This window comes from Macrosteles quadrilineatus, unplaced genomic scaffold (genome assembly GCF_028750875.1).
Source record: "Macrosteles quadrilineatus isolate MER2022 unplaced genomic scaffold, UCM_ALF_1.0 Scaffold_1__1_contigs__length_201487025, whole genome shotgun sequence".
Taxonomy (NCBI): domain Eukaryota; kingdom Metazoa; phylum Arthropoda; class Insecta; order Hemiptera; family Cicadellidae; genus Macrosteles; species Macrosteles quadrilineatus.
In genome coordinates this window covers 29,605,267-29,630,969 of record NW_026542594.1, presented here as the reverse complement: position 1 = coordinate 29,630,969, position 25,703 = coordinate 29,605,267, and the positions used below count along the sequence as shown (strand labels likewise).

At 35.5% G+C, this 25,703-nt stretch overlaps 1 protein-coding gene across 2 annotated transcripts in view; it reads right to left on the bottom strand.

Annotated features, from left to right (window-relative positions):
* The window catches only part of LOC129005913 (telomerase-binding protein EST1A), a 135,740-nt gene that overhangs the window by 73,201 nt on the left and 36,836 nt on the right, over positions 1-25,703 (bottom strand). For both annotated transcript variants that reach the window (XM_054434956.1, XM_054434962.1), the window contains 6 exons: positions 20,636-20,825; positions 18,395-18,606; positions 16,477-16,555; positions 14,985-15,095; positions 5,391-5,609; positions 4,692-4,753 (listed from right to left, as the gene is read on the bottom strand). In XM_054434956.1, coding sequence (XP_054290931.1) covers positions 4,692-4,753; positions 5,391-5,609; positions 14,985-15,095; positions 16,477-16,555; positions 18,395-18,606; positions 20,636-20,825 — 873 coding nt within the window. The remainder of the gene's footprint in view (positions 1-4,691; positions 4,754-5,390; positions 5,610-14,984; positions 15,096-16,476; positions 16,556-18,394; positions 18,607-20,635; positions 20,826-25,703) is intronic.

The following is a 25,703-nucleotide window of genomic DNA, read 5'->3' as shown; positions in this document are numbered from 1 at the left end:
CTTCATACAGAGCTGTTCTATGCACAGGATATTGAAGATCATTCCTGTGTCGGGTGTTATATTGATGAGTGTAATTTTTCAACATAAATTCCTTATAATTTCTTTTTACAAAGATGCACAGTTGAAAAATATAAACTGCATAAATTGTCAAGAGTTTCATCTGAATAAAAAGGGGGCGGCAAGAGGAACGTGGTCTGGTATCAGCTAAAATTCTAACGGCAATTTTTTGTAAGATAAAAATATTCTTGGTAATGGGGGAGCTGCCCCATGAGATAATACCATAGGAAGACCTAGACATAAAATAAGAATGATACACAGCAAGAGCTGCATGCAAACCCGAAGACTTATAAACCACCCTTAGACCAAACAGTGCTTTTGCTAGAGACAAGCTAATTTGTATTTGATGATCAGACCATTTTAGATTTTCATTTATGTTTACACCCAGGAATTTAGTATTTGCAGAAGATTTTATGGAATCACCTGATTTTAGTTTGATTGTTATCTCACCTGCCTTCAGTTGTGGATTATGGAAATGAAGAAGATGAGTTTTGGAACAGTTTAGATGTAGTCCGTTTTGTGCAAACCAAGTTATCATGGAATCTAAATCTCGGGATGCAATGTTAGTTGCAGAAAAAATAGAAGGTGCTCTTACTAGCATTGTTGTGTCATCAGCGAATTGAATAATTTTGGAAGAAATTGAAAAAGACAAGTCATTGATGTAGAGGATGAACAGAAGAGGCCCCAATTTAGATCCCTGCGGAACACCATGGGTTACTGAGCTCCATTCAGAAAAATGTTTTACACCGGATTTATCTTTGATGACAACCTGCTGATATCTGTTAGTGATGTAACTAGAAAACCATGAAAAAGATGATCCAGATATCCCATACAATCTCAATTTCTCCAAGAGAATGTCATGCCTGACACAATCAAAGGCCTTAGACAAATCACAGAAAACACCAAAGGTTCTCTGCGATCCGTCCAAGGCCTCCACTGCCTCAGAAACTAGATTGACTATTGCATCAGACGTGCTTCTCTCCCTCCGAAAACCAAATTGATTCTTGTTCAATAAATTGTTTGATTCAAGAAATGGAACAATTTGTGAGAGAACAACCTCTTCAAATATTTTTGAAAACACAGGTAAGAGAGCCACTGGTCGGTAGTTTGAAATTTCTTCCGAGTCCCCCTTTTTAAATATAGGTATAATTTGAGCATACTTCAATTTGTCGGGGAAGACTCCTGTCAGCAGTGAAATGTTGATAGAATGAGTGAGTGGTTTTATAATTGAAGAAGCCAATGATTTTATTACATTTGTAGGAATTTCATCCCAGCCAGTTGAACTTTTATTCTTTAATCGATTGATGCAGGAGATAACATCGGATTCAGAGACAATCTTAAATTCAAATGCATGTGGGACATTTAGAGTTGCCATTTTTGCTTTGGCTATTGAATCTGCCACCGAAACCTGGGACTGAAACTTATTTGCTACACCAATGAAGTGATGGTTCATGCAATCAGCTACTTTTATAGGATCGTCAATAACCTCCCCATTAATTTTGATTCCTAGACAAGGTTCTGTTTTACAATTTGTACCGATTTCTCTCTTTACAATGCTCCATGTTGTTTTACCTACATTATCACTATTCTCTAACAAATTTAAGTTGTACCTCATTTTGGCTGCCCAAATTACTTTCTTAAAAACCTTCTTGTAATTTTTAAAGTATTCTAAGAAAACAGGATTTGTATTATTTCTAGAAATTTTATAAAGCTCCCATTTTCTTTTACTGGATATTCTAATACCTTTTGTTACCCATTGATTATTTCTCCCATTTGTTGACAGAGATTTCTGTTTAATTGGGCAATTATTCAAAAAAGAATCATAGAATATTCCAAAGAAATTATTGAAACTACCATTAGAACTAAGGTTTGACATGCAATTAGTCCAGTTCTCTTCAATCAGACCGTTTAACATACCAAGAACGTTTTCCTTCTTTATGACCCGCTTCGACAAGTATTTTTTACATTGGTTAGGCCTTATTTCATTTCTTTGACAAATTACCTGACCTAAGTGGTCAGATATCCCAAAGTCCACTACTTCACAAATCTTATCAATACTATTTACATTTGAAATTACATTATCAATACAAGTGGCTGTAGTTGGTGTTATTCGAGTATACTCCTTGATCATGGCATTGTACCCAAAAGACTGAAACAAAGTTTTAAACCTAACACATTTTTCATCATCAATTTGCATGTCTATATTAAAATCCCCACTTATGTATATTGGACACAAATGTTGTTCTGCCTCAAGGTGCTGTAATAGTTTTTCAAAGCTTGAGAAAAAAATCTTTAGGTTTTGGTCATTCGGAGTCCTGTAAATTACAATGTATATTGTTTTGGTTGACTTTTCATTACTCATTGTTTCAATAGCAGTGCATTCAAAAGCTTCTTCAATTGCCATAGAATCAATATATTTCCTTTCTTTAAAAGTGATATTATTTTTTGCAAAAATACATACCCCTCCCCTACTTTTTACACTTCTGTGGTAAACTGAGGCTAGCTTATAGGAGGAAAAACAGTTAGGCAAGTGAACATCATTTGTATCCATCCAATGTTCTGACAAACAAACAATTTCTGGTTCAAGTTTTAAATGATCTAAAGTAACTTTCAAGACAACAAATTTACTTAAACTTGATCCCTGAATATTTAAGTGAGTTAACAAACATTTTTTTAGAATATTTTTTTTATATTTTACATTAAACTTTACATTTTTTAATTGTTTTGGCTTATTTACACGCTTATCTAAAGCTAAGTTACATACACTTGGGTTGCTGACGTTAAGTTTTTTTGAAGATCACTACTATTTACATTAGTATCTACACTACAGGTACTACTTTTATCAAAAGACATTTTGTCAGTAGAGGTTGTTGTCCCACCTTCAGTTGTGTTGACCGTGATGTCTGCTGAAGCACCACTTCCTGACTCATCGGTTTTGTTCATGGCATTAAAGATGTTAAGTTTTATTTTATTTACAAAATCATTGTAAGAAAGCCCACTTCGGAGAGTTCTGGTAGAGTTCTCATCATTCACTACTATGATCACTTTGGCATTTGTCCTTTGTTGCAGCTGGCATATTCTGGTTACCATGTGCTCGACAGGAACATTATCCCTGACACAGCCCGCTGGTGAACAAACTATTAACTTTTGGCCTTTCTGTCTTACGTCCTGTTCCAGAGTATCGAAAGCTTTGTCATAATCCCTGATGTCTGGTTTACTGTAATATTTAGGTTTGGTTACTAATCCATATACTGAAACTTTGTTAATTTTTTGATAAGTTAGGTGTGAGTGTACAAAATCTGTTGTTAAGGGTTTCTTGAAATGTTTTTTAAATGCTGTCGCTACACCTGCACTCATGTGCCTGTCACTGTCAACGTCAGCAGAGATACAGTGAACAAAAGCTACCTCTTCTTCATCTCCTAGCTTGTGTATTGCGGCATTCATGTCTGCTTCGACAACAATGACAGGGTCATCGTCAGAGGGTAGTCTCATCTTCTGTTTGTTGACTGTGGATGGATTGAAGCAGCAGTCCTGGAGTGATTTTAGAATTTCTTCAGCAATCTTCCTTTTGCCCTTCTTGTTGAAGTGTAGACCATGGTTCGTGTATAGGTGACGAGGCAAAAGATGAAGTTCTAGCAGTTTATTGTTCCCCTTTGAGCAATTCATTTTTGCAATTAGCTTATCATTTATGTCACTGATTTTGTTGTCTAATCTCGGTTTGTCGTGGCGCATAGGCAGTGAGGCAAAAACAAGGTTTGTGTTTGTGGTACCTAACAGCAAATTATCAAAGTCGCTCATCAGACTCTCCATTCTTCGGGTTTCAGACACCGGGCAATTACCTCCCCTCTGGGGGGGCAAAAGCTAGGGTCCGCATGGTCACCAGGCCGCGTACCCACGCAAACGTGGGCCCCCTGCGGGGCCAAAACACAACTACAGTAATATAGGCTATGCAGACAACACTACCCTATTAATCAGTAACAGTACTGCAGATGAACATTCGCTCTTAACATAAAAAAGGCCATGAACAATGCAATAGTATATTGTGGAAAAAATGGTCTAGTCCTAGCATTAATCCAACCAGGACAACCCAAATGCACTTCTCAACAAAAAAGACAGAGTTGCACATTCAGCAGATCTAACAGAAGCGACTCAGACCAAATTCCACATCATTACGTTAGACAGCAAGTTTGCCTGGACCGAACATATCAACAAACTTTTCCACTTATTTACTGATCAATTTTTATAACTTACTTCAGATAGCTTTCCACGTACTGTATTTCAACAACCTGTTCTCCTGTACACTTCTTTACTCAATTTACACATGCAGCTAACTGATTCCTTGACTACTCTTCTGTCTATTACCCTTGGTGCCTCCACTGTTCTGGTACTATGTTAATTGCTTTACTTAACTTTAACCGATTTAATGGCAGCACAATGTTTAACATTTTGCTCTTTTTAGGTTGAGCTATATCCTTAAAATATAGTTTTACCTAATATATTTACAGGATTCTTCATGACAATATAGTATGACTGTTGATTTGAAAACTGTTCCTGCTCACTGATTTCACTGAATGAATTGTATAAACTATTCAATGTTCATAATGCCTAATGATTGGTAATTTAATTTTACTCACCCAACTTTCATAAACAGCTTGCCGTGAACATGAATAAAACTCATGTAGAACCTCTTTGATAACTGAAAAAGACAATAATTTTTTGAATAAAGCCAAGAGTAGTTTGATTTATGCAATTTCTGTGAAAGTAAATCTACCAATACAATCATAAACTCATGTAGAACCTCTTTGATAACTGAAAAAGACAATAATTTTTTGAATAAAGCCAAGAGTAGTTTGATTTATGCAATTTCTGTGAAAATCCAAATGTGTTTTTTTTTTAGTTTTATGAGTGATTGTGTATAAAATGACATTTTCTGAAGCAAGAGCACTTAATCGATCCCAGATTAAAGCTAATAATTTCTTCCATGATGTACAATTTACGGGTGTAAAAATGGTGAAATTTAATCCGGTTTTTATTTTTATAAATAAGATAAAGATGTTGTCTTTCTTATAAGTATAGCTTAAAGATGATTTTTCTTAATTCTCCAAGGTGTATCCAACCATCCAAATTTCTGCATATTTGAATTGGTCTAATCCCCAATTAATTTGGAGGGTTGGAGTTCTACTGTGCATCAATTAATAATTCAATTTAATACATCCTTATTTTGGCTCAAGATCAAAAGGCCATTGCTTTTTCCTAACCCAAAGTTAAATAGTCTGCCTTGCAAAGCTCAAAATAAATCAAAACCGGTAGTTATCCAGGTGAGCTTCCCCTACCTCCAGATGTGGCAGGGCGCCCAGTTCTGTCTCGGAGTCAGAGTCCGTGTGAGCAGATGTGCTGGTAGTACGGTGAACTCTCCTCCCTCCCTCAGGATGTATCCAGATCTCCCGTCTCAGCTGATGACTACGGTTGTTTCTGTCTCCTTCCTTCTCCTTCATCTTCTCACGTTCCCTCAACTCTCGTTCCTCATGTCGCATTCTCTCAGACTGTTCAAACTATGCACAGAAAAAATCAGATTTTAAGTTAATAGAATCTCAAATTATTAAAACAGAAAGCACTACAGAGTGAACAATCCAGCCCTTTGGGCACAGTAATGGCTTAAGACGGCCATCTCACGACCAACATGGGCGATACCCTAAAGGAGATGCTAAGCGTACACTTCCCGGAGAACTGTCCCATAGGGGAAGGAGCCAATTGGCCCTGCCCAGGGAAGTCCCCTAGAGAAGTGGCGCTAGCCAGACGGGCGTCGGGAAAGATATTCAAACCAGAGGTTGTGAAATGGGCAGTAAACTCATTCTGCCCTTTCAAATCTCCTGGGAGAGATGGGATATTCCATGCTCTCTTGCAAGAAGGCATGGAGGTTCTAGTGGATCTCCTTGTTGCATTGTATAGGGGGAGTTATGCACTAGGATATATCCTAACTAGATGGAGAAGAGCTAGAGTGGTGTTCCTACGAAAGAAAGGAAAAGAACCAACTCAGCCTGAGTCATATCTCCCCTACTATGGTCACTTGTGCTTGACGGCTTGCTGAGGGAAGCTGGACAAACAGGCATTGACCTACAGGCATTTGCAGATGATCTAGTGCTGACCGTGAGAGGGAAACACAAAGGTACCATTGAGGACCTTACCCAGCGGGTGGTAGATTTCATAGACAATTGGTGTAACACAAAAGGTTTGCCAATCAACCCCACAAAAATTGAGATAGTGACCTTCACGAGGAAAAGGAGAACCAAAATGTCCCCACCCCAGATTAGGGGAGTGAGGGTCAAGTCAGTCAAGGAGACTAAATATCTGGGTGTTTACTTAGATCAGAAGTTGACTTGGAACCGGCACATAGATTACGTCATTGCCAAAGGAACAGGAGCCATGGGCACCTGCAGAAGAACATTTGGCAACATAGTCAAGCCTATGGTGGAATACGCAGCCCTGGTGTGGTGGCAGAAGGCAGAGCAAACTGGGGCAGCCGCAAAGATGCAACAACTGCAAAGACTTGCCTGCAGAGGGGTATGTGGCACAACAAGATCATGCCCGACAGTGGTGATGGAGTCAATTTTAGGCGCACTCCCACTTGAACTGGATATAAAGAAAAGGGCATTAACAGCCCTGAAGACTTGCAGTAAAGGAGAAATATCTCCTTCGAGAAGGACCGGTCACATGTCAATTCTAAGTGAACTCCCTAGCTTAGACATGGAAATGACGGTTTGTCAGTCTCAGATCTTATGATTAGGAAGTACGACTTTGCTAAACCCTACCAAGTGGCCATAGGAGACAGAGGGAAATGGCAGAAGGTAAGGGATAAAACAGGAAAGTCGGCGATGGTGTTTTACACAGACAGATCACAGAGGGTGGGCAGGTCGGGACTTGGAGTGTATGGGATTGGAACCCACCTATCAAAGGCCTCGGTGAAACGCCGACTGTCTTCCAGGCGGAAGTCATGGCGATAGAGCATTGTGCGAGACTGCAGCTGGATAAAGGCCTGAAGAGGAGAGGGGTTCTTATCCTCTCAGACAGCCAAGCTGGTCTCAAAGCAATCGACGCCTGCGTGGTGGAATCTTAAGTTGTGCAGAGCTGCAGGAACGCCCTCAAAGCCTTGGGCGAACACAATAGAGTCTAACTTGCATGGATCCCAGGTCACGTTGGGCACGAAGGCAACGAAAGGGCTGACGTCCTGGCGGGCGAGGGGCAAAGTCCGAACTTGTCGGGCCTGAACAATGCTGCGGAGTCCCAGTGAGCAAAAGCCAATCAAAAATCCTAGCCTGGGCAAAGGGACAACAAGCAAAGGTTTGGGAAAATACCCCAGGCCTAAGACAATCAAAGATGCTCATCAATCCTCTTAGTAAGGAATGGAGAAACATCTTCGACCTCCAAAAAGGGGAAATAAGCCTCTTGATAGGTCTTACAGGGCATGGCTATGTGAGGAAGTACCTCAAGACAATAGGTCTTAGACAGGCCTCTACGATACAGAATCCGCTGAGCACATATGGCTGGAATGTCCGGCAATAGCCCAGAAGAGGTTAAAACACCTACGAAAGGCATTCCCGATGCCTACTGAAATACGAGAAATGAGTGTGTACCAACTGATTGGCTTCGCAAGAAGACTTCGGTTGGGTGACTAAGCTAAAAGGGTGCTACAAAAGATCTTTTAGGTTGAGGTAGCAAGGGGTAATGATACCCCAGCCCCATAAGAGAAAAAAAATGTCTGTGTAAAAACAAACCATCAACACAAAAATCTTATATGGCGAGATTATTACTCAAAACATAGTTCAAAGAGGTCCTCTAAACATGTAAAAATGTAAATAACTAAACTTTATATTATGAAAAAGTTAATTATCTAAGGCTTAAATGTAAACCCACATCTACAGGATTCCTGAACTCATTAATATATTCACTTACAATGCAGTATATCGTGCACTTCAATAAGTGGGTTTTGAGAAGGATTCAGTGTGAATGCTTTGCACAGGTCGGCTAGTAATTAATTATTTTAAACTAGTTATATTGAAATTCAAAGGTTTTAATTATTTTATTTAGTGGTTGATTTAAGTTTTTGATCCACAGCAAAAACTTATGTTAACTTATTTTATAGAATTTTACTTTCCTTTTTAACAGTACCATACGCTAAAACCAAATTCACGATAAATTAAAGAAAAATTGTTTGATAAGAATTTATTTAAAAAACAGGTGTTATATACAGTAAAACCCCTCATATCCTACCTCTCATTTCCGACTACTCAGGCTATCCTACTTGTTTCCTGTCTGGGGCAATAACTCTGAGTGTGTTTCGTTACCCAAAAGGCCGATCATATATTGTCGAGAGAGCATTTTATTTTACACTAGCTCGCTGGTGTAGCCGTGGTCGTGGGAGATGTTTACCTAAGTCACCAAGAATGCAAGACATGCTCGCGGGTGTTGTCGCGGTCGCGGGAGACAATTACCGACAATTACCACAGAAAACATGTTTTCTGTGCAATTACCGATGTTGCCGAGACAGCAAGACATGCTCACGGGTGTTCCCGAGGTTACAAGAGACGGTTACTAATGTCGCGGAGACTGCATGTTATGCTCCTCCCAATATCCAACCTTTTGGCCGTTCCAACCATGGCCCGGTCCCGTCATGGTCGGATATGAGGGGTTCTACTGTACAGACAAATAAAGCACACATTAAAGAGGATAAAAAATAATCATGTCTACACATACACACAACACTGAAAATACAGAACACTACAGTGACAAGAAATGCATCTAAACTACAAAACATAAAAGTAAGCAATTTGTCTTACTATTATAAACTGGAGGTTCCGATAAGAAAGACATGATAAAATCAGATAAATATTAAGTATAAATAGGCCAATATATTTTCATACCAGTAGGCTATTACTATGGGTATTAATCCATAAAAAGTGCTTCTATCTATTTTTATTTTGGAAGTTGTTTTTTTAAACCCTTCTAAAACATAAAAAAGGTAACTAAACAATATTGAACTGACACACCTTTACAAAGCAAATAAAGGCTGTCATATTTATTTTTTTGTTGGTAAACAAATTTATCAAAATCCATTATTTTAGCCCCTGAGCTATAACGTATCTAAAAAGTAGGCTTTACCTCCCTCAAGCAGCTCAAATGTTGTAACTTTGGTTACGGCCGTTTCAGCAGCATAATGACATTATCAGACAAATCTCGGCTGAAGCAGCGTTGTCGAAATTAAAACCCATAACACAGACAAATATTTTAAATTAAAGATGGGAAATACTGTTACTTTGCAGTAATAGTCAGGATCGTTCCTTAGCTTTTTGGTAATAAGTAAAAACATACTAAAGTAGACCCCGATAATCGGATTATCCGCCTTCAATCGTAAAATAATACAGTTTGTTTTAACCGACCTTGCTTTGAGAGCAGTTCGGTTTAAACGCTGCTTTCTAGGAATCTCGGCATTTCCGCTCCCACGTTGGGCGATGAGAACTGAACTTTTAAAACTGATTATTTTATTGCTGGAGTAAACAAACAACGCAACTTGGAAGGCAGGGAGGGAAGGGGGGTTAACAACTCCAAGGTCAAGATAGTTCTTGTGCCTCGAGCCTCCAGTGAGAGGCTATAAACATCCTGTCTTGTAACAAAATTGTTGCTTGTATCTTTATTTCAATAAAAGGTTCTGTACTGTATTACAATGGATTTGGAAAGCATCAATTAATACATTACAGTACTAAAGTTATTAAAATAGGAATTTTTATTGACTCTTGCCTAGTACAGTAGAGTCCCGCAAACTCGGCAATCTGGATAACTCGGCCATCACCTGGCTCAGAAAATTAGTGATTATTTGAGTCGAGCTAAACATGGACTCAAGCCAGCTCAAGTAAAATCATTCACAACTCGTACCAAGGACTTTTTGTACTATATCTGATGACTTAATACTGACTTGTAATATAAAAAAAGGAGGTTAAAAAGCTTAAAAATTGTACTGTCCTTATTTTTAACCCTAGTTCCCGATAACCTGGCATTTCACAAACTCGGCACCTTTCCAGTCCACATTACGCCGAGTTTGCGGGACTCTACTATACTATAATGCAGGGTGTACCACGAGAGGTGTCTCAAATTGATTACGGAAAAACGGCTTAACGTACAAGGATGAAATAAAATTTTCCCGCTAAATCGACCCCAAGGAATAACGTTAAAATATTTTTCCCAATACAGGGTGTGCCAAAAACTTAGGGTCACTAGTTCAAATCTCGGAATTTTCAAATACAGTAGAGTCCCGCAAACTCGGCGTAATGTGGACTGGAAGAGTGCCGGGTTTGTGAAATGCCGGTTATCAGGAACTAGGGTTAAAAATAAGAGCAATACAATTTTAAAGTTTTTTTAACCGCCTTTTTTATTTACATTTATATTACAAGTCAGTATTAAGTCGTCAGATACAGTTCAAAAAATCCTTGGTATGAGTTGCGAATGATTTGGCTTGATCTGGATGGAGTCCACATTTAACTTGGACTAAAAAAATCATGAATTTTCTGGGGAGACGGACAACGGCCCAGATCTTTGTTTGGGTTAATCCCCTGATTTATGGCCTAAGGGTAGTGGTCACGGGAGGAGGGATGGGGAAGTTCTGAATCCTACCGGAGGCGTTAACTTTCTGTCAAAGATTTCGCTCAGAACGCGATTACTTCTTAACTGTACATCTTTTGTTAGAATTTATAATTTTATTATCAGTACTATTTTTCGATTAGTAAACCTTTATTCAATTTTTTCACTATCAGCAAGTTTGGTTGGTTTGGTTAAGTTATGATAGTTTAATTTTATAATAAAAAAAATTAATTTTAGGCATTTATAATTTTATTTTATGAACAGAACTATTTTTAGTTTGGTAATGATGGTAATTTTTGGTTAGGTTATGACAGTTAAATTAAATTTAAATTTAACCTACAAACCATACGTTTTGACAGCGACGGTGGTAGGGCTAAAAATTTGCCGCTAACAGTTCGGCTATGCATGGTATGATGCAGAAGCGTTCGACACCAACCTAGAACTGACAGGTCAACCGACCGTGATTAAGAGGATTACAGCCTCGGTCATGTGCCTACACCCAATTTTCTGAGCCAGGCGATGGCCGAGTTATCCAGACTGCCGGGTTATCGAGTGCCAAGTTTACGGGACTCTACTGTATAAACATATGTCATGTTTTATATAATTTTAAAGGTATTTTATAGACAAACGTTTTGGCGAAAACAGAAATTAGTTATTTTTTTCCGTTTCAAAATGGCGGAAGTATTTTTTTAATACTTTGTGTTTCCTATACTAATGCATTTAGCCCTTCTCCGGTTGAATTTTCTTATTCGTTATGAAATTAGCTTAACTTTGATATGCAACAAGTAACGGTTTTTTGAAATGATAGAAATTCCAACAAAATTTATTTTTTAAAATTTGCAAATGCCCATTGTTAAAAATTTTTAAATAGCAACATGTGTCAAGTGGCACATCGTTTTATAGGTTTTAGCGAATTTCCCTATAGGGAAGTAGCTATTACCGTAGGTGGCACGGTAAGACCTAGGCCCGGGACCGATTTACTTTTTCATTTTGATATCCCCAGAAGCCAAAAACACCATTCGTTCAAATTTTTATATATGTATATGTATGTATATATATATATACGTCCGTGAACGCGATAACTTGAGTAATTTTTGTCCGATTTTGATGAAATTTGGTTGAAAGGTGTAAGGCGGGATAAACTTGAATGAGTTCGCGAACCAGCATGATCGGACCATGGGAACGGCTTTTTACGGGGGGTTTTATGGGGTAAAAAATTGTTTTTATCATTTTTGACCCTCAAAACACAAAATATCCCAATTTATCTCTAGACCTTTTTAAAGAGCTTTAAAAAACAAATAATTTAGTATATCAAATTGTTTTTGTACGGTTATTGGTAACGGAGAAAATTCAAAAAATTGTAAATTTAAAATTCCCATGTTATTCTTATGGAGAATATTGTAAAATGTTGTAGTTTGCTTGTTTATGGATATGTTTTGATAAAACTTGGCAAATTTATTTATTTTATACTAAACTATTAATATTTTACTAAAAACCCCACTTCAACAGTTTCCTTGTAGCAGCAAACCTAGGGACTCGTTAAACCTAATGTTATTTAAATAGATTTAATTGAAAATCAATTCCGACAAATGGAAATTCGCTTAGTCGGCAGGTTTGCTGCGGCGGGGGTATTTTAATTCCTAACAACTTTGTAATTTACACTTATTTTGTATCTCTTTTAGTTTTTACGTAAATACACAAAACCTAATTTTCCTATATCAAATGCATGTTATTTAGGTTTGACATGGTTTAACACTTAATGAAATGGGGCCTTTAGTGTGTGTAATGTAAAGTTTTGCCTTAAGCATAGTTTCACGGGTTAAATATATGTTTAAAAGTTTATTAAGTTATAACACTATGGTTTATTTTTTATTTTAAGAAGAAGAATTTGAACGGAGTTTGAATGGTGTTTTTGGCCTCTGGGGACATCAAAATAAAAAAGTAAATCGGTCTCAGATCCAGGTCTTACCATGAGACCTACGGTAATAGCTTCCCTATATGGGAATTTCACAAAAAAACTGAATGTTTCAAGTTAAGTTCCATCTAGGTAACAAAGGCAAAAAGTCAGGTGTTATAAAAAAAATAAATTGCAAATTTCCTGAGCTTCTCCATAGGAAAAACTGCATGTTCATTCAAAACTAGATACAAAGAGCACCATCCATTTCCTAGAGCCGACAAACAAAAGTCATCCTTTGCACAACATTTGTTTGACAAAAATCACTATATATGAATGACCTGAACTAGGGATGGACGAGATTGGATTTTTAGTTCGAGACGAGACGAGACGAGATTTTTTATTTCTCATAAAATTTCGAGACGAGATCGAGACGGGATTTCCCTTCTCATACACAACAGGAAATGCACGTTCAAAATTTTTACCTGATTTTGTAACATTGTTAGATGACTGTTTAAATACAAAAATAATGATAATAGGCAAGAATATTTACAATCTTTTATTAAAAAACATCAGCATAACATTTTTTTATTAATCACGCCTAACTTATTAAAAATGCCTACGATTAGGAAACATAGTGATATCAGTTAGGATAGAGTTCAACTTATCCTAAAATAAAATAAATCATAAAATAAAAGCAATATTAATTTTTATAAAATAGTTACTTGTTTTGACTTTTTAATTTTGTAGTAATAAAACATTCCTCACACTGCTTACACTTAACAAAACTTCTCAAATGTTATTAAAGTAATATTATAAAAATAATTAAAGTAATATTTACATTTAAAGAATTAATTAAATAAGAACGCCTTCGCAAAGGAAACGCAACTACAACACGCTCCTGTATTGCGGGTATTGCATTGACTTTCGACAGGCGTTTTTAATTTTTTTTTTTTTTTTTTTTTTTTTTATTCTTGTCTTGATAAAAATCTTGGCCAAAAAGAAATCTCGTCTCGTGTAACGAGATTGAAAATTTCCCGAAATTTCGAGACTTGACCATCCCTAACCTGAACACTGGCTTAGAAATATGTAATACTCCAAACAAGTAAGAAAGGCAATTGTTTGGATACCCTGGAAGAGTATGAAATTCACAAAGCTTATACTGAAAATAATTTGAACGATTAAACAACAGTACAAGTTACATTTTATATTCAATACCCTTTTTAATCTATTGGATCAATAGCATTTTTTTAAGAAATCCGAAGCCAGGAGTACAAAGTTCAGCTGATAATGTCACCACACCGGGAACGACGTAGGAATCCTCCAGTCGGCATCTTGCTCGGAACGTGAAAATTTCAACCAGAACCGTTTGTGCAACAGGCCTGATCATTTTTGTAATTTTCAAATGTATCGTAAATATTTGTGTGTGTTATGTGTCGAGATTCATGACTGATGATAGCAATATGATGCTGAAACGGCTGTAACCAACAATTACAAAAGTTGAGCTGCTTGAAGAAGGTAAAGCCTACTTTTTAGTTAAAAATATTGACCTTAAGACTGAAATACTTCCTGATGAATCGTACTGTTTAAAGTAATGTTATGCTTTATCTAAGTGAACCATAACTAACTATAACTATCTAACAATTACCCGATAACATTGAATTCCAGCTCAAAATCTAGTATTTTGATGTAAAATGAGGTGTAAGAGGTGATAAAACATGAATACAGTAAAATCTTGATGAACCCGAAATAAAGCGTGTGAGGCTGTTTGAATGACTTATTTTTCCGGATTATCAATGGTAGGAATATTTAAAGGCTAAGTATGTTCAAAGCAAAGAGATCTAAATTACAACTACAGCAGTAGTTTTGAATGCTGTTTTAATTGCTCTGATTTTAGGATCCAAACATGTATACACAAAATATATTTTATAAATAATCAAAAGTTGTTTTATGAACTTCATTTTAATCACTGTATGAGATCTAAATGTTTGATTGTTTCATTACATTCCACCAACTACTCACATTACAGCAGACAATTCCTGTTGCCTAGCCATTGGATTAAATAACTTATTATGGTTTTGGTTAACCAAGGTTTAGATTTAACGGGGTGTAGTTAAAAGGGTTGTACTGTGATGGTATGGGAAATTTTAACAAAGAGGTCAGAAAAATATGGATGGTTCCCCTCCTGTCTTACTTGACACATGTAAAATTCTGAGGCTACAAAGTTTCCCCATGTTATTTTATTAGATCCTATTGAAATTATTTGAACCTAAAATGTAAGAGGTGGGCTTGTTATAAAGGAAGCAATAACTGCACTCAGACTACTAACAGTAATTTTAATATTAGCATTTGATGACTATATGTAACCTAACATATACTGTATAGAGTTGTTTATACCACTCACCTTTTTGCGATTTTCATCAAACAATGTAAGTAGACTCTCTTTTGCAGACACGACTGGGGTGGCCGCTATCAAACTTCTCATATAGTAGTAAATAGCATCAAACTTTCTTGTCTGAAACAAATCAATCATAGAATGTAATATAACAGCTGCTTAATAGTGGTGGCATTTTATGTTTCTATTTGTTATTTCATAGGAAATAAACTCCACACTTGCGGACCACTGATTTTGTAAATATTTTTGTCACAGCATGTCTTTAAACTTTAGAAATATAAATATAATTATAATATAATAACAACAACGAAAATAAAGAGTTGATTTTTTTAAAAAAAAGGAAGCACAAAAAACAAAGCTAATTGATGTTATTGATTCCAAGGCCCCTTTGTAAAAATCATTTAAAAATATAGATTTGATGCTGTAGCTTAAGGTATTTCACAAAGTAATAAGATACAGAGGATACAAGCTTATGGGACAACCGTGCACATTTCGTTCTGATATGGTGGGGTGGAAATGTTCCTGTACTGAGCAAGGAAGAGCCTGAACGGCGATGGCCAAATAGAATTTATACACAGCAGTTGTAGCGCACAAGTTCATCCTACAGTCTGAGCTGTAGTACGTGATGGCAAAGGGGGAAAGGAGAGCAGAAGGGAACGACGAATAGAACTGGTGCTAGACACTATTTAAGTGTACCATTGAATGCATCCTCTGTATCTTACTTCTCTGTGGGTATTCCAAGGGTTTGGCTATTTAAAAAAACCCCTGAAATTGATCTTATATTAAGAAGATTTTTTGAGGAAAATGAAGGTGATTATTCATAATAAGTTATTTTAAACCCGCCAACGTTTAAAGTTGAATCTTTCTACAGTAGAGTGTAGATTATCCGAAGCCCGGTTATCCGAGGAAACTTAGTTTAATCAAAAGGCCAATAAAATCTATAGAAAACAGAAGTGTAATGGTGAAATTTTTAGAGGACAATATTCATTCTGTCTTAATTTAATTAGAAAAATTTTTACTAAGGGTAATCCAATGCCCTGTAATTGGTCCAACGCAAAAAAGTTATCAAGAATTTCAGGCGATCCAGATACAGTAGACTCCTTCTTATCCGGTCCTCTTATCCGGACCGAGGCCAGTCCGGATAACCAACGTCCCCAAACACTTGTTAAAACGGACCTTTACTGTGATATTCGACTTAAATTTAGGAGAGCATAGAATTTAGACACGTGATCACTGGTCTCAAATCTTTCCCAAGAGAACAGTTGTTTCAGTACCACCCACTTCCTGCCGATCTAGTCCGGTTAAACCGATGTCCGGTTAAAAGGTGTCCGGATAAGAGGGAGTCTACTGTAATGAATTCAAGTTTTTGTCTGGAGCTCAAACTTGTAAAAGAAAAAGTATTCAAATTGATTTTAAGCACGTTGATAATGAATTCAAAGTTTCATATAATCATATGAAACTCTGAATGATCCTTAATTGAAAACTTATAATGAAAACTTACAACACACATAGCCAGTATTGCTAGCTGATAATACGGGCGTCCATTTTTTGGGTTTAACTGTTGAGCCTTCATGTACCACCTGCAAAATTTTGTTGTTTAATAATTAAAACAACACATTGAGAATGAGATATTTACACTAGAAAACATAAACAGTAATTAAATGAGCGTCAACAACAGTAAACTTAACTTAAATGTCTTCTAATGGTTTTAGAGTTATCTCATGGTTTTTTTATGATTACAAAAAGATCATTTTGTCCAATGGAAAAATTGAAACTGCAAAAGTTTTAATATCAGTTTTGTAGGGGTGTGTGAAGCAGCAAAAACTGTTTGATTCAAAGCAACGATTCGATTCAAATAATTTTATATTTGAATCAAGGCATTTTGATTCGAAGCAACATGGAATTTTTCTGTACATACTTGTCAATTAAAATTTACCAGATTTGTGTTCTGCAAATGGTTTTTGGTGTGGTATTTATTTGACCTATATGTACACATAAATATAACTTATGGTATAGGTATGACTGAAAGGTAAAAAATATTTATTTTCAATCATTAATTAGAAGGCCTGTATTACTGGAAATGTCAGGGAATTGCTTGCTTATTTCATAATTTTTATCTGCAGCATCATATTGTTTTAAGCATGTTGCCCTATTTTTTTATATCATTGATTTTATAACTTAAGATATGTTTTGGTGTGAACAAATAAAAATCTTGATTTATACTGAAACTTTCAATTGGTTCACACCTTTACAATAAGAAGAAAAGAATCTTTACAATACACACTAGATCTTTACAATTAGAATCAGACCTACACTTCAACACACAGCTTGAAGGCAAAACAATCTATAAGTATAAAAGAGGACGTTTCTATATATATATATATATATATATATATATATATATATATTTGTTTGGCAGTGATAAACTCAGACACCGCTGAACCGATTGCCACGAAACTTGGTATATACGTGTAGAATTTCATGGAATAGGTTTATACACCATCAATTTCGTGATCCGTCCAATCGGCTCCCCCCCAGTGGCTCTGGAGTTTCCCATGTTAACCTTATGAGAAATGGAATTAATGAATCTTAACAGCTGTTTCAATTAAACAAGTTGGTTCTGTTATATGATGTTCAATAGCATTAAAGTTACAAGGATTACCAACAGGGTGCAGCGCTATTATTTCTTTTACATTAATTTATGACAACAGCTAATTTGCAACCAAAAGGTGAGTGAGCATAGCGAACGAACTTCAACCTGGAGGCGAGTTAGTGTAGTGAACGAGCTAACCTGAAGGCAAGTGAGCGTAGCGAATGAGCTAACCTGAAGGCAAGTGAGCGCAACGAATGAGCTCCAACCTAAAGGTGAGTGAGCATAGCGAACGAGCTCCAACCTAAAGGTGAGTGAGCATAGCGAACGAGCTCCAACCTAAAGGTGAGTGAGCGTAGCGAACGAACTTCAACCAGGACGTGATTGAGCCGAATAGAAAGACCAAAAATATTGTCTACCCACTAGCATTAATATAAGAGCAATAATAAAGAATCGGTTATCCTTTTTACTATATGTGTTTCATTAGTTGTCGTACGTATTTTAATTTAGTTATAAGCACTTCATATACAAAAGACAATTAAACGTTACGGTACTTAAATTATAAATAGTCAAAGGCAAGACAACGTCTGCCGGGTTCAGCTAGTATTTTCTAAAATAGATCTTGTCAAAGCCTACCACCACATTCCTGTTCATTCAGATGATGTACCTAAAACAGCTGTTATTACTACCTTTGGTTTGTTTGAGTTTTTACACATGCCATTTGGATTAAAGAATGCAGGTCAAACCTTCCAACACTTCATTCACCATGTTTTGCGAGACCTTTCGCTTTCACCACTAACCACAATATGATCAAATAAATTCCACTTACTGTCTAGCCAGTCCATAGTTTGCTGTGTCTTGCACCTGTTCTCTGTACCGTGCTAGGTCTCCCAGGAAAAGCAGAATCTTCTGAGCACTCACCAGTGCCAGTGACACAGGTTTGCCTTTAGCTTGACTGGAGCCAGTCACAAGGTGATCATCTAGTTTGAACTGATAACAATCTTCCAGAACTCTCAACGTGTCTTCAAAGTACTTCATTCCCTGAAATCAACAGTCATGAATATTGACAAAGGTAACAAAACATAAACAAACACATACCATTTGTTGTTACTAACTTACAAACCATTACTTAACAGTTAAGAGAGATATAGCTAAAAATACAACAATTTTGTAGGTTGAGGAATTCACTAAGGAGTGTTTCCGTTCCCTGTTGACACTTAGATGAGTACAGTAAGGTTGGATATGATTATGTTAGTGTTTGTTGTTTTATAGAGGTGGGTTGGTAAGTACGTCATACAGACACTATTTTTTATCAAACCCACTAGTGAAGGTCGAAACCAGAAATATTGAATTTCAAAACCGCAACCTAAAAATCAAATCTCGAACCACAAAACCAAAACGCTAATAGCTTTTTAACTTACCTGGTTAAGGTTGCAAATACACAGGTAGTAATAAAGTGTTTACTATGCAATCAGAACTGAAAAAACTTGGACTTGTGACCCTGATAAGAACATGAATACTAGATCAATACACTTAAAACTTTGAAAAACTAATTTTTTATTTGGCAGTGTTGGTTTCTGAATGTTGAATCTCAAAATTCAACAGTTGAATCTCAAGTTTTTGTGGTTTGGGGATTTGAGATTCAGTTTTAAAACATCACTAAAACCCCACTTTATGGGTGTCCAATGCAGCATTTTTTTATTTTTTATTATTCGATGCATCAATGCGATTCAAAGGATTTCAATTTTAATAGGTGCGATTGGATTTGATACAGCCGCAGGATTTTATCTCAAAGTTATTTACAACTTGCGTTACTGTAATGATTCATTTACCTTTAATAATATTAATGTAAAAAAATGTAGGCCTACTGAATAAAATTGTTTGTGAACAAGAGGATAGGTTGCTGACCTAACCTCCTGCAGCTGGACACTGCTGATTTTATGCCTAAGAAAATCCAGACTTCACTAACAATTTGAACAAGCCTATATTAAAGCAATTGTTAATATGATTGACCAGTATTCAATAAAAGTGAGTTTATTTTACATTATGATATAACTTTATTTCGATTTTTATATTGTTGGCTTTGTGATCACATCGATACATCGAGACTTAATCGATGCATGGGTATTTAGATGCATGCTGAATCAAATCAAAATGTTGATGCATTTTTAATGCATTGCACACCACTACCCTACATAGTAAAAAAATTGTAATTTGATCAGTCGATTGCTAAGGACAAAAGTGTGGCTGTGGGTTTCAACGGTTTATCTGTATATTACAGATTTATCTGTGCCGTGATTGCATGTTTGTGTTTTAAACATTGCTGTTAAATGATTTGCCAAGCAATTTATACTCATAGAGAAAGGAATATGAGGAGGTATTACTCAAGTAGTAGCTCATTTCAATGAGGTAAAGAAGAATTACATTGATAATGTATCCCAAAACTTATTAATAACTCAGAATCTTATTATTCAATGTACTTTGATTGAAAAATAACTTATATGACTATGCAATGTAAATATCTTATACGGCAACGTAATGTCTCAGAGTATGCCTTATAATCAGTCCCTTTCCGCATGAATTGAATCATTATTTTGATTGCAATCAAATCAAAATTTAGATTCATTTTTAATACATTGCACACCCCTGGTCTGGACTCTTCAGAGCCACTATGTTGGTCGTAGGTTATATTGGCGGTGGGGTTTGGGCGAGTTGTTTACATCTTTGATAGATTCCCCTAAGAGTGGAAGAAGAGAGAAGAGATACTTAGCTAGGTGATTTGCTAAAGACAGACATTTCTATTGGTTTCTTGGCTGACACTAGATCTAGGATTGATCAACATATCATTAATACATTTAAAAATAGGTAGGAAAAACAACTTAAACGGTGGTTGCTGGAAAAAATTAATTATAAAAGTAATACTGTTTGTCCAAACAATTAAAATTCTTCATAAAAAATTAAAATAACATCATGATGTATAACCAAAAATATAAATTTAAAACCTATTATAAAATGTGGTTATGCATAGTAGCAGAAAAAGAGACTGTATAATTATTTATTTGCTACACACCTCGTCAATGATGTTCAACATGGGTGTCATGAAGGCCTCCTTCATGTGAGGGGCCGAGGACATTTGTTTCCGGAACCACTCAAGCAGTCCATAGTACAGAATCTTCCAGAAGTGTTGTTCTACATTCTCTTGCTTGCAGAACTTTATGTCACTGGTTAACAGTATCCACAAAATTTCTTGGAGTCTCATTCTGAAACAGATAAACATCCCAAATATATAATTCAATACTCATTTTTACCAACCATTGGATTACCGAGTACTCTGGCAGATCCAGGTAACATTATACCTTTTATAATCCAACAACAGTAATCCTGAAACAACATGAGTTTTTAACTCAATGGAATCTATGTAATTAGAATGAGAATCGATTTCATAAACGGCTAAAGGAAATTGGAAGTGGACTGAAAACATGGACGAAATTCAATACTCTTGGAAAGAGATTGTTGGTAGCATAAATCCTCCAAAGAAAATTAACAAAATGGTCATGTTTAGTGTTCCAAAACTTACAAATGACTGTGCTAATATTTAAAGTTCTAAGTTTTAAGATCCAATTACATGTTTTTGTAGTCTTTTTTATGGTGCTAATATAGGAATTGCCTTTCAAGTAGGGATGTGCGATGCATCGAAATTCCATGGTGATTCAATTCAGTGGTGATCAATAAACGATTCGATTCATGAGGGAGTCACTATCCATACACGAAAAACGCCTGCAAAAAGTCAATGCAATACCCGCAATGCAGCAGCGCATTATTGCGTTTCCTTTGCAAAGGCGTTCTTATTTAATTAACTAGCTACAGAGCCCGTTGTGGTTAAATACAACGGTCTCTAGTACAATAATGGTTGTGAAATCCATACATCACTTTACTCACTAATATTAATGGTACAGATTAAGCACATAACATTAGAATCGCATACTTAACATAAGGAACTCACTTTAAACACAAATGCAAATTGTTAACAACAACATTTAATCAAAGAAAAATCAATTAAATAACAATTTAACAATAAGCTGTTAAATTATTAACACATGTTTCGTATGTTTAGATTAAGCATACTGGTAAACAAATTATTGCCATCTATAAAAATTATTGGTTTTCTTTTCTGAGTTGGGTTAAAGGTCTTCTACCCGACCGATTTTCATAATTTTGGCCTTAAACTAAAGGTATGGACGCACCACAGATTTGCCATCAATCATCAGCATTCATTTTGACGTATATTTCGAGTTATGCTCAAAATGCGTCCCTGTACATTTCTTATGGGAGTTTAATTTTTTTTCGAGTTCGTTTGGCTCTTCTACCAGCCTGATTTTCATAATTTTGGTCTTAAATAATTAAGCTATGCAAGCATATATTTGTCATCAAGCATCATTATTAATTTATCTAATGTATTACTCAGCGAAAAAATATAAATTTGATATTTTACTTCAATTAAAGATGTATTCCAGCAGTTCTAATTACATAACCCTAAATGTTTCGGTCTAAAAACCTTTAATGAAATACCAGCTTTCATTTGAGCTATTGATTATTAAGATTCCAATCTTAATAATCCTACCTAAAGCACACTGCTGAATCACGAATCAACAATAATTATAATCGTTTAGGTACTTATCTGCAATCTAAGATATGTAACTCAACTTTTATGTAAGTTATTTTATATGTCTTGGTCTTAAAATACTTCAAAGGCTTTCACTTGAGATATTGATAGTTTTAATCGGTTAAGTTAAAGAAAGATATCCTGAATCGCAGAAAACATAAATTTAATTATATCTTGGATATGGAATTTAGTTTTAGATATATTTACTCAATTCTAATTACGTTATTCTATTTGTTTTAACCTAAGAACCTTCAGTGAAATACCAGCTTCCATTTTAATTATTGATTATTAAGATCGGACGTACCTAAAGCACACTGCTAAATCACGAACAACCCAAATAATAAAAAAAATGCAGTTCTTTATCATCGATTTATAGTCAAACGGTCTTTCTTGCAACCTCAACAGCAACTGTCAGACTTTGACGGGTTTCACCACCTAGTAAATCAAAAAAATCAAACATTCGTAATTATTTGAAAGTCTACACGAATTAGGCTTTCCAATGACCTATTAATTAATAAAATCGGTTCAGCAGAACTGTAGATTTAATTGTACAAAATCTTTAGTTCAGTATTTTCTCACCATTATAAATTGGGAGGTTGCTTAACGTTTTTGCAAATAACTCTGAAATGGTGAGGAAATCGACCAAAGTGGAAGGTAATATTCTGATAGAGAATAAAATTTCCTACAAATTACTATTATGCATTTTTGGAAAATACTCAATAAAGGCAGCCTAAAGATGTCTGGAAATATAAACTTAGAAAAAAAAGGCATTTTAAATGTAATATTGTTTATTTTCATTGTTTTACCTCAAATATGTAATAAAATCAAACTTTCATAATTATTTGCAAATCTACACAAATTAGGCTTTCCAACGACCCATTAAGTAACAAAATCGGTCCGGTAGAAGTCTGGATTTAGTTGTACAAAGTTTAACAAAAATATAACTAATTCTGTATTTCCTCACCACTATAAATTTGGAGATCACTTAGATTATTGCCAATAACTTTTAAATGGATGGAAAATCAACCAAAGTGAATGTTATATTCTGAAAGAGAATAAAATTTACTACAAACAACTGCTATGCATTTCTTGAAAACGCTTAATAAATTCAGCCAAAAGCTGGCTACAAATAGAAACTTGAAAACAGAAACTTGAAAAAAGCAGTTTTTAATGTATTTTTGTAATTTTTACTTTTTTACCACAAAATGTTAATAAAATCACACTTTCATAATTATTTGCAAATCTACATGAGTTGGGCTTTCCAATTACCCATTAATTAACAAAATCGGTCCGGTAGAAGTCTAGATTTAGTTGTACAAAGTTTAAAAAAAATATCCCTAACTCAGTATTTTCTCATTACTATAAATTCGGAGGTTGCTTAGCTTTTTTGCAAATAACTTTTAAAGGGTGAGGAAATCGACCAAAGTGGAAGGTGATATTCTGAAAGAGAATAAAATTTCCTACAAATTGATACCATACACTTCTTGGAAACACTCAAAAAAGGCAGCCAAAAGTCTTACCCAAATAAAAATTGTGAAAAACACCGTTTTCAATGTATTTCTTATGGAAAACATGTTTTTTGGAAATATTTCACCATAAATCATAACAAAAGCAAACTTTCATAATTATTTGCAAATTCTACACAAATTGAGCGTTCCAACGACCCATTAGTTAATAAAATCGGTCCAGTAGAACTCTAGATTTAGTTGTACAAAGATTTTTAAAACTGAATTATATATAGAATAGATTCTTTGGTTGTAAATATTGCTTTAATTGTTGTATATTTTTTTGTTTTGACATTGCAAATGAAGAGAAGTTTTGTTAAGCAGTGTGATGAATGTTTTACTACTGTAAACATGGCCAAAACAAGTCACTCCAAAATCATTATATAAACAACGAAACAACACAAGTCTGAAAAATTGTTACTTGATCTTAACTAGTAAGATTGATGTTTTAGACTGATAAATTTGGTATTTTTGTAGGTCTGAAGCTAAGTATCTTGTATTTTGTAGGTCTGATTCCATCCTCTCATTTTATCAATGTAAATTGTAAACCATTTGAAAGTTTCAATATAAATCTTACAAATGCAAATGTTTTTATTTGTTTATACCGAAACATATCTTTATTTGTAAAATCATTACTATAGAATAGGTAACATGCTTATTAGTGATGTGCGGATCCAAGAAAATGTCGGTTCCGAATCTTGAAAAATTTGGATCCACACTGTCATAAGGGCGGGTAAAAAAAACGTAATTAACAGAATGCCAATTTAAATTATACTGTTTAAAATTAAATTGGTAATGTTTAAAGGTTATTATATCTTATATATATAGTAATCTCCAGTTGAGCCCATAATCCCTCATTTTTGGGGGATGCTAACAAAATCATAAAATGCACTAAGTTTGCTAACTAAAACTGCTACTAAACTTCCAGATTTTTTTATAACGAAGCATCGGGTGGGATTGAAATACTAACAGGATATTTTCGAGACGAGATTATAGGCCGTTAGCTTATCATCCAGGTACAAAACTAAAAACTAGAGGTGTGCAGATATCAAAAAAATCGGGTCGGATTCGGTTCGGAAAGATACATGCCATTGCCATATATGTTATTTGCATCAAGAAACAAACACTGAGACATGGCCTTGCCATATAAGTTATTTGCATCAAGAGACAAACACCGAGACATGGCCTTGCCATATATGTTACTTGCATCAAGAGACGAACCCTGAGACATGGCCTTGCCATATAAGTTATTTGCACCAAGAGACAGACACTGAGCCATGGCCTTGCCATATAAGTCATTTGCACCAAAAGACAAACACTGAGTCATTGCCTTGCCATATAAGTTATTTGCACCAAGAGACAGACACTGAGTCATGGTCTTGCCATATAAGTCATTTGCACCAAAAGACAAACACTGAGTCATGGCCTTGCCATATAAGTTATTTGCACCAAGAGACAAACACTGAGACATGGCCTTGCCATATAAGTCATTTGCACCAAAAGACAAACACTGAGTCATGGCCTTGCCATATAAGTCATTTGCACCAAAAGACAAACACTGAGTCATTGCCTTGCCATATAAGTTATTTGCAACAAGAGACAAACACTGAGTCATTGCCTTGCCATATAAGTTATTTGCAACAAGAGACAAACACTGAAACATGGCCTTGCCATATAAGTTATTTGCATCAAGATACAAACACTGAGTCATGGCCTTGCCATATAAGTTATTTGCATTAAAAGACAAACACTGAGTCATGGCCTTGCCATTTATGTTATTTGCATCAAAAGACAAACAATGAGACATGGCCTTGCCATATAAGTTATTTGCATCAAGAGGCAAACACTGAGACATTGCCTTGCCATACAAGTTATTTGCATCTAGATACAAACATCGAGACATGGCCTTGCCATATAAGTTGTTTGCATCAAGAGACAAACACTCGGGGGTAAAAGCGGTCTTGTACATG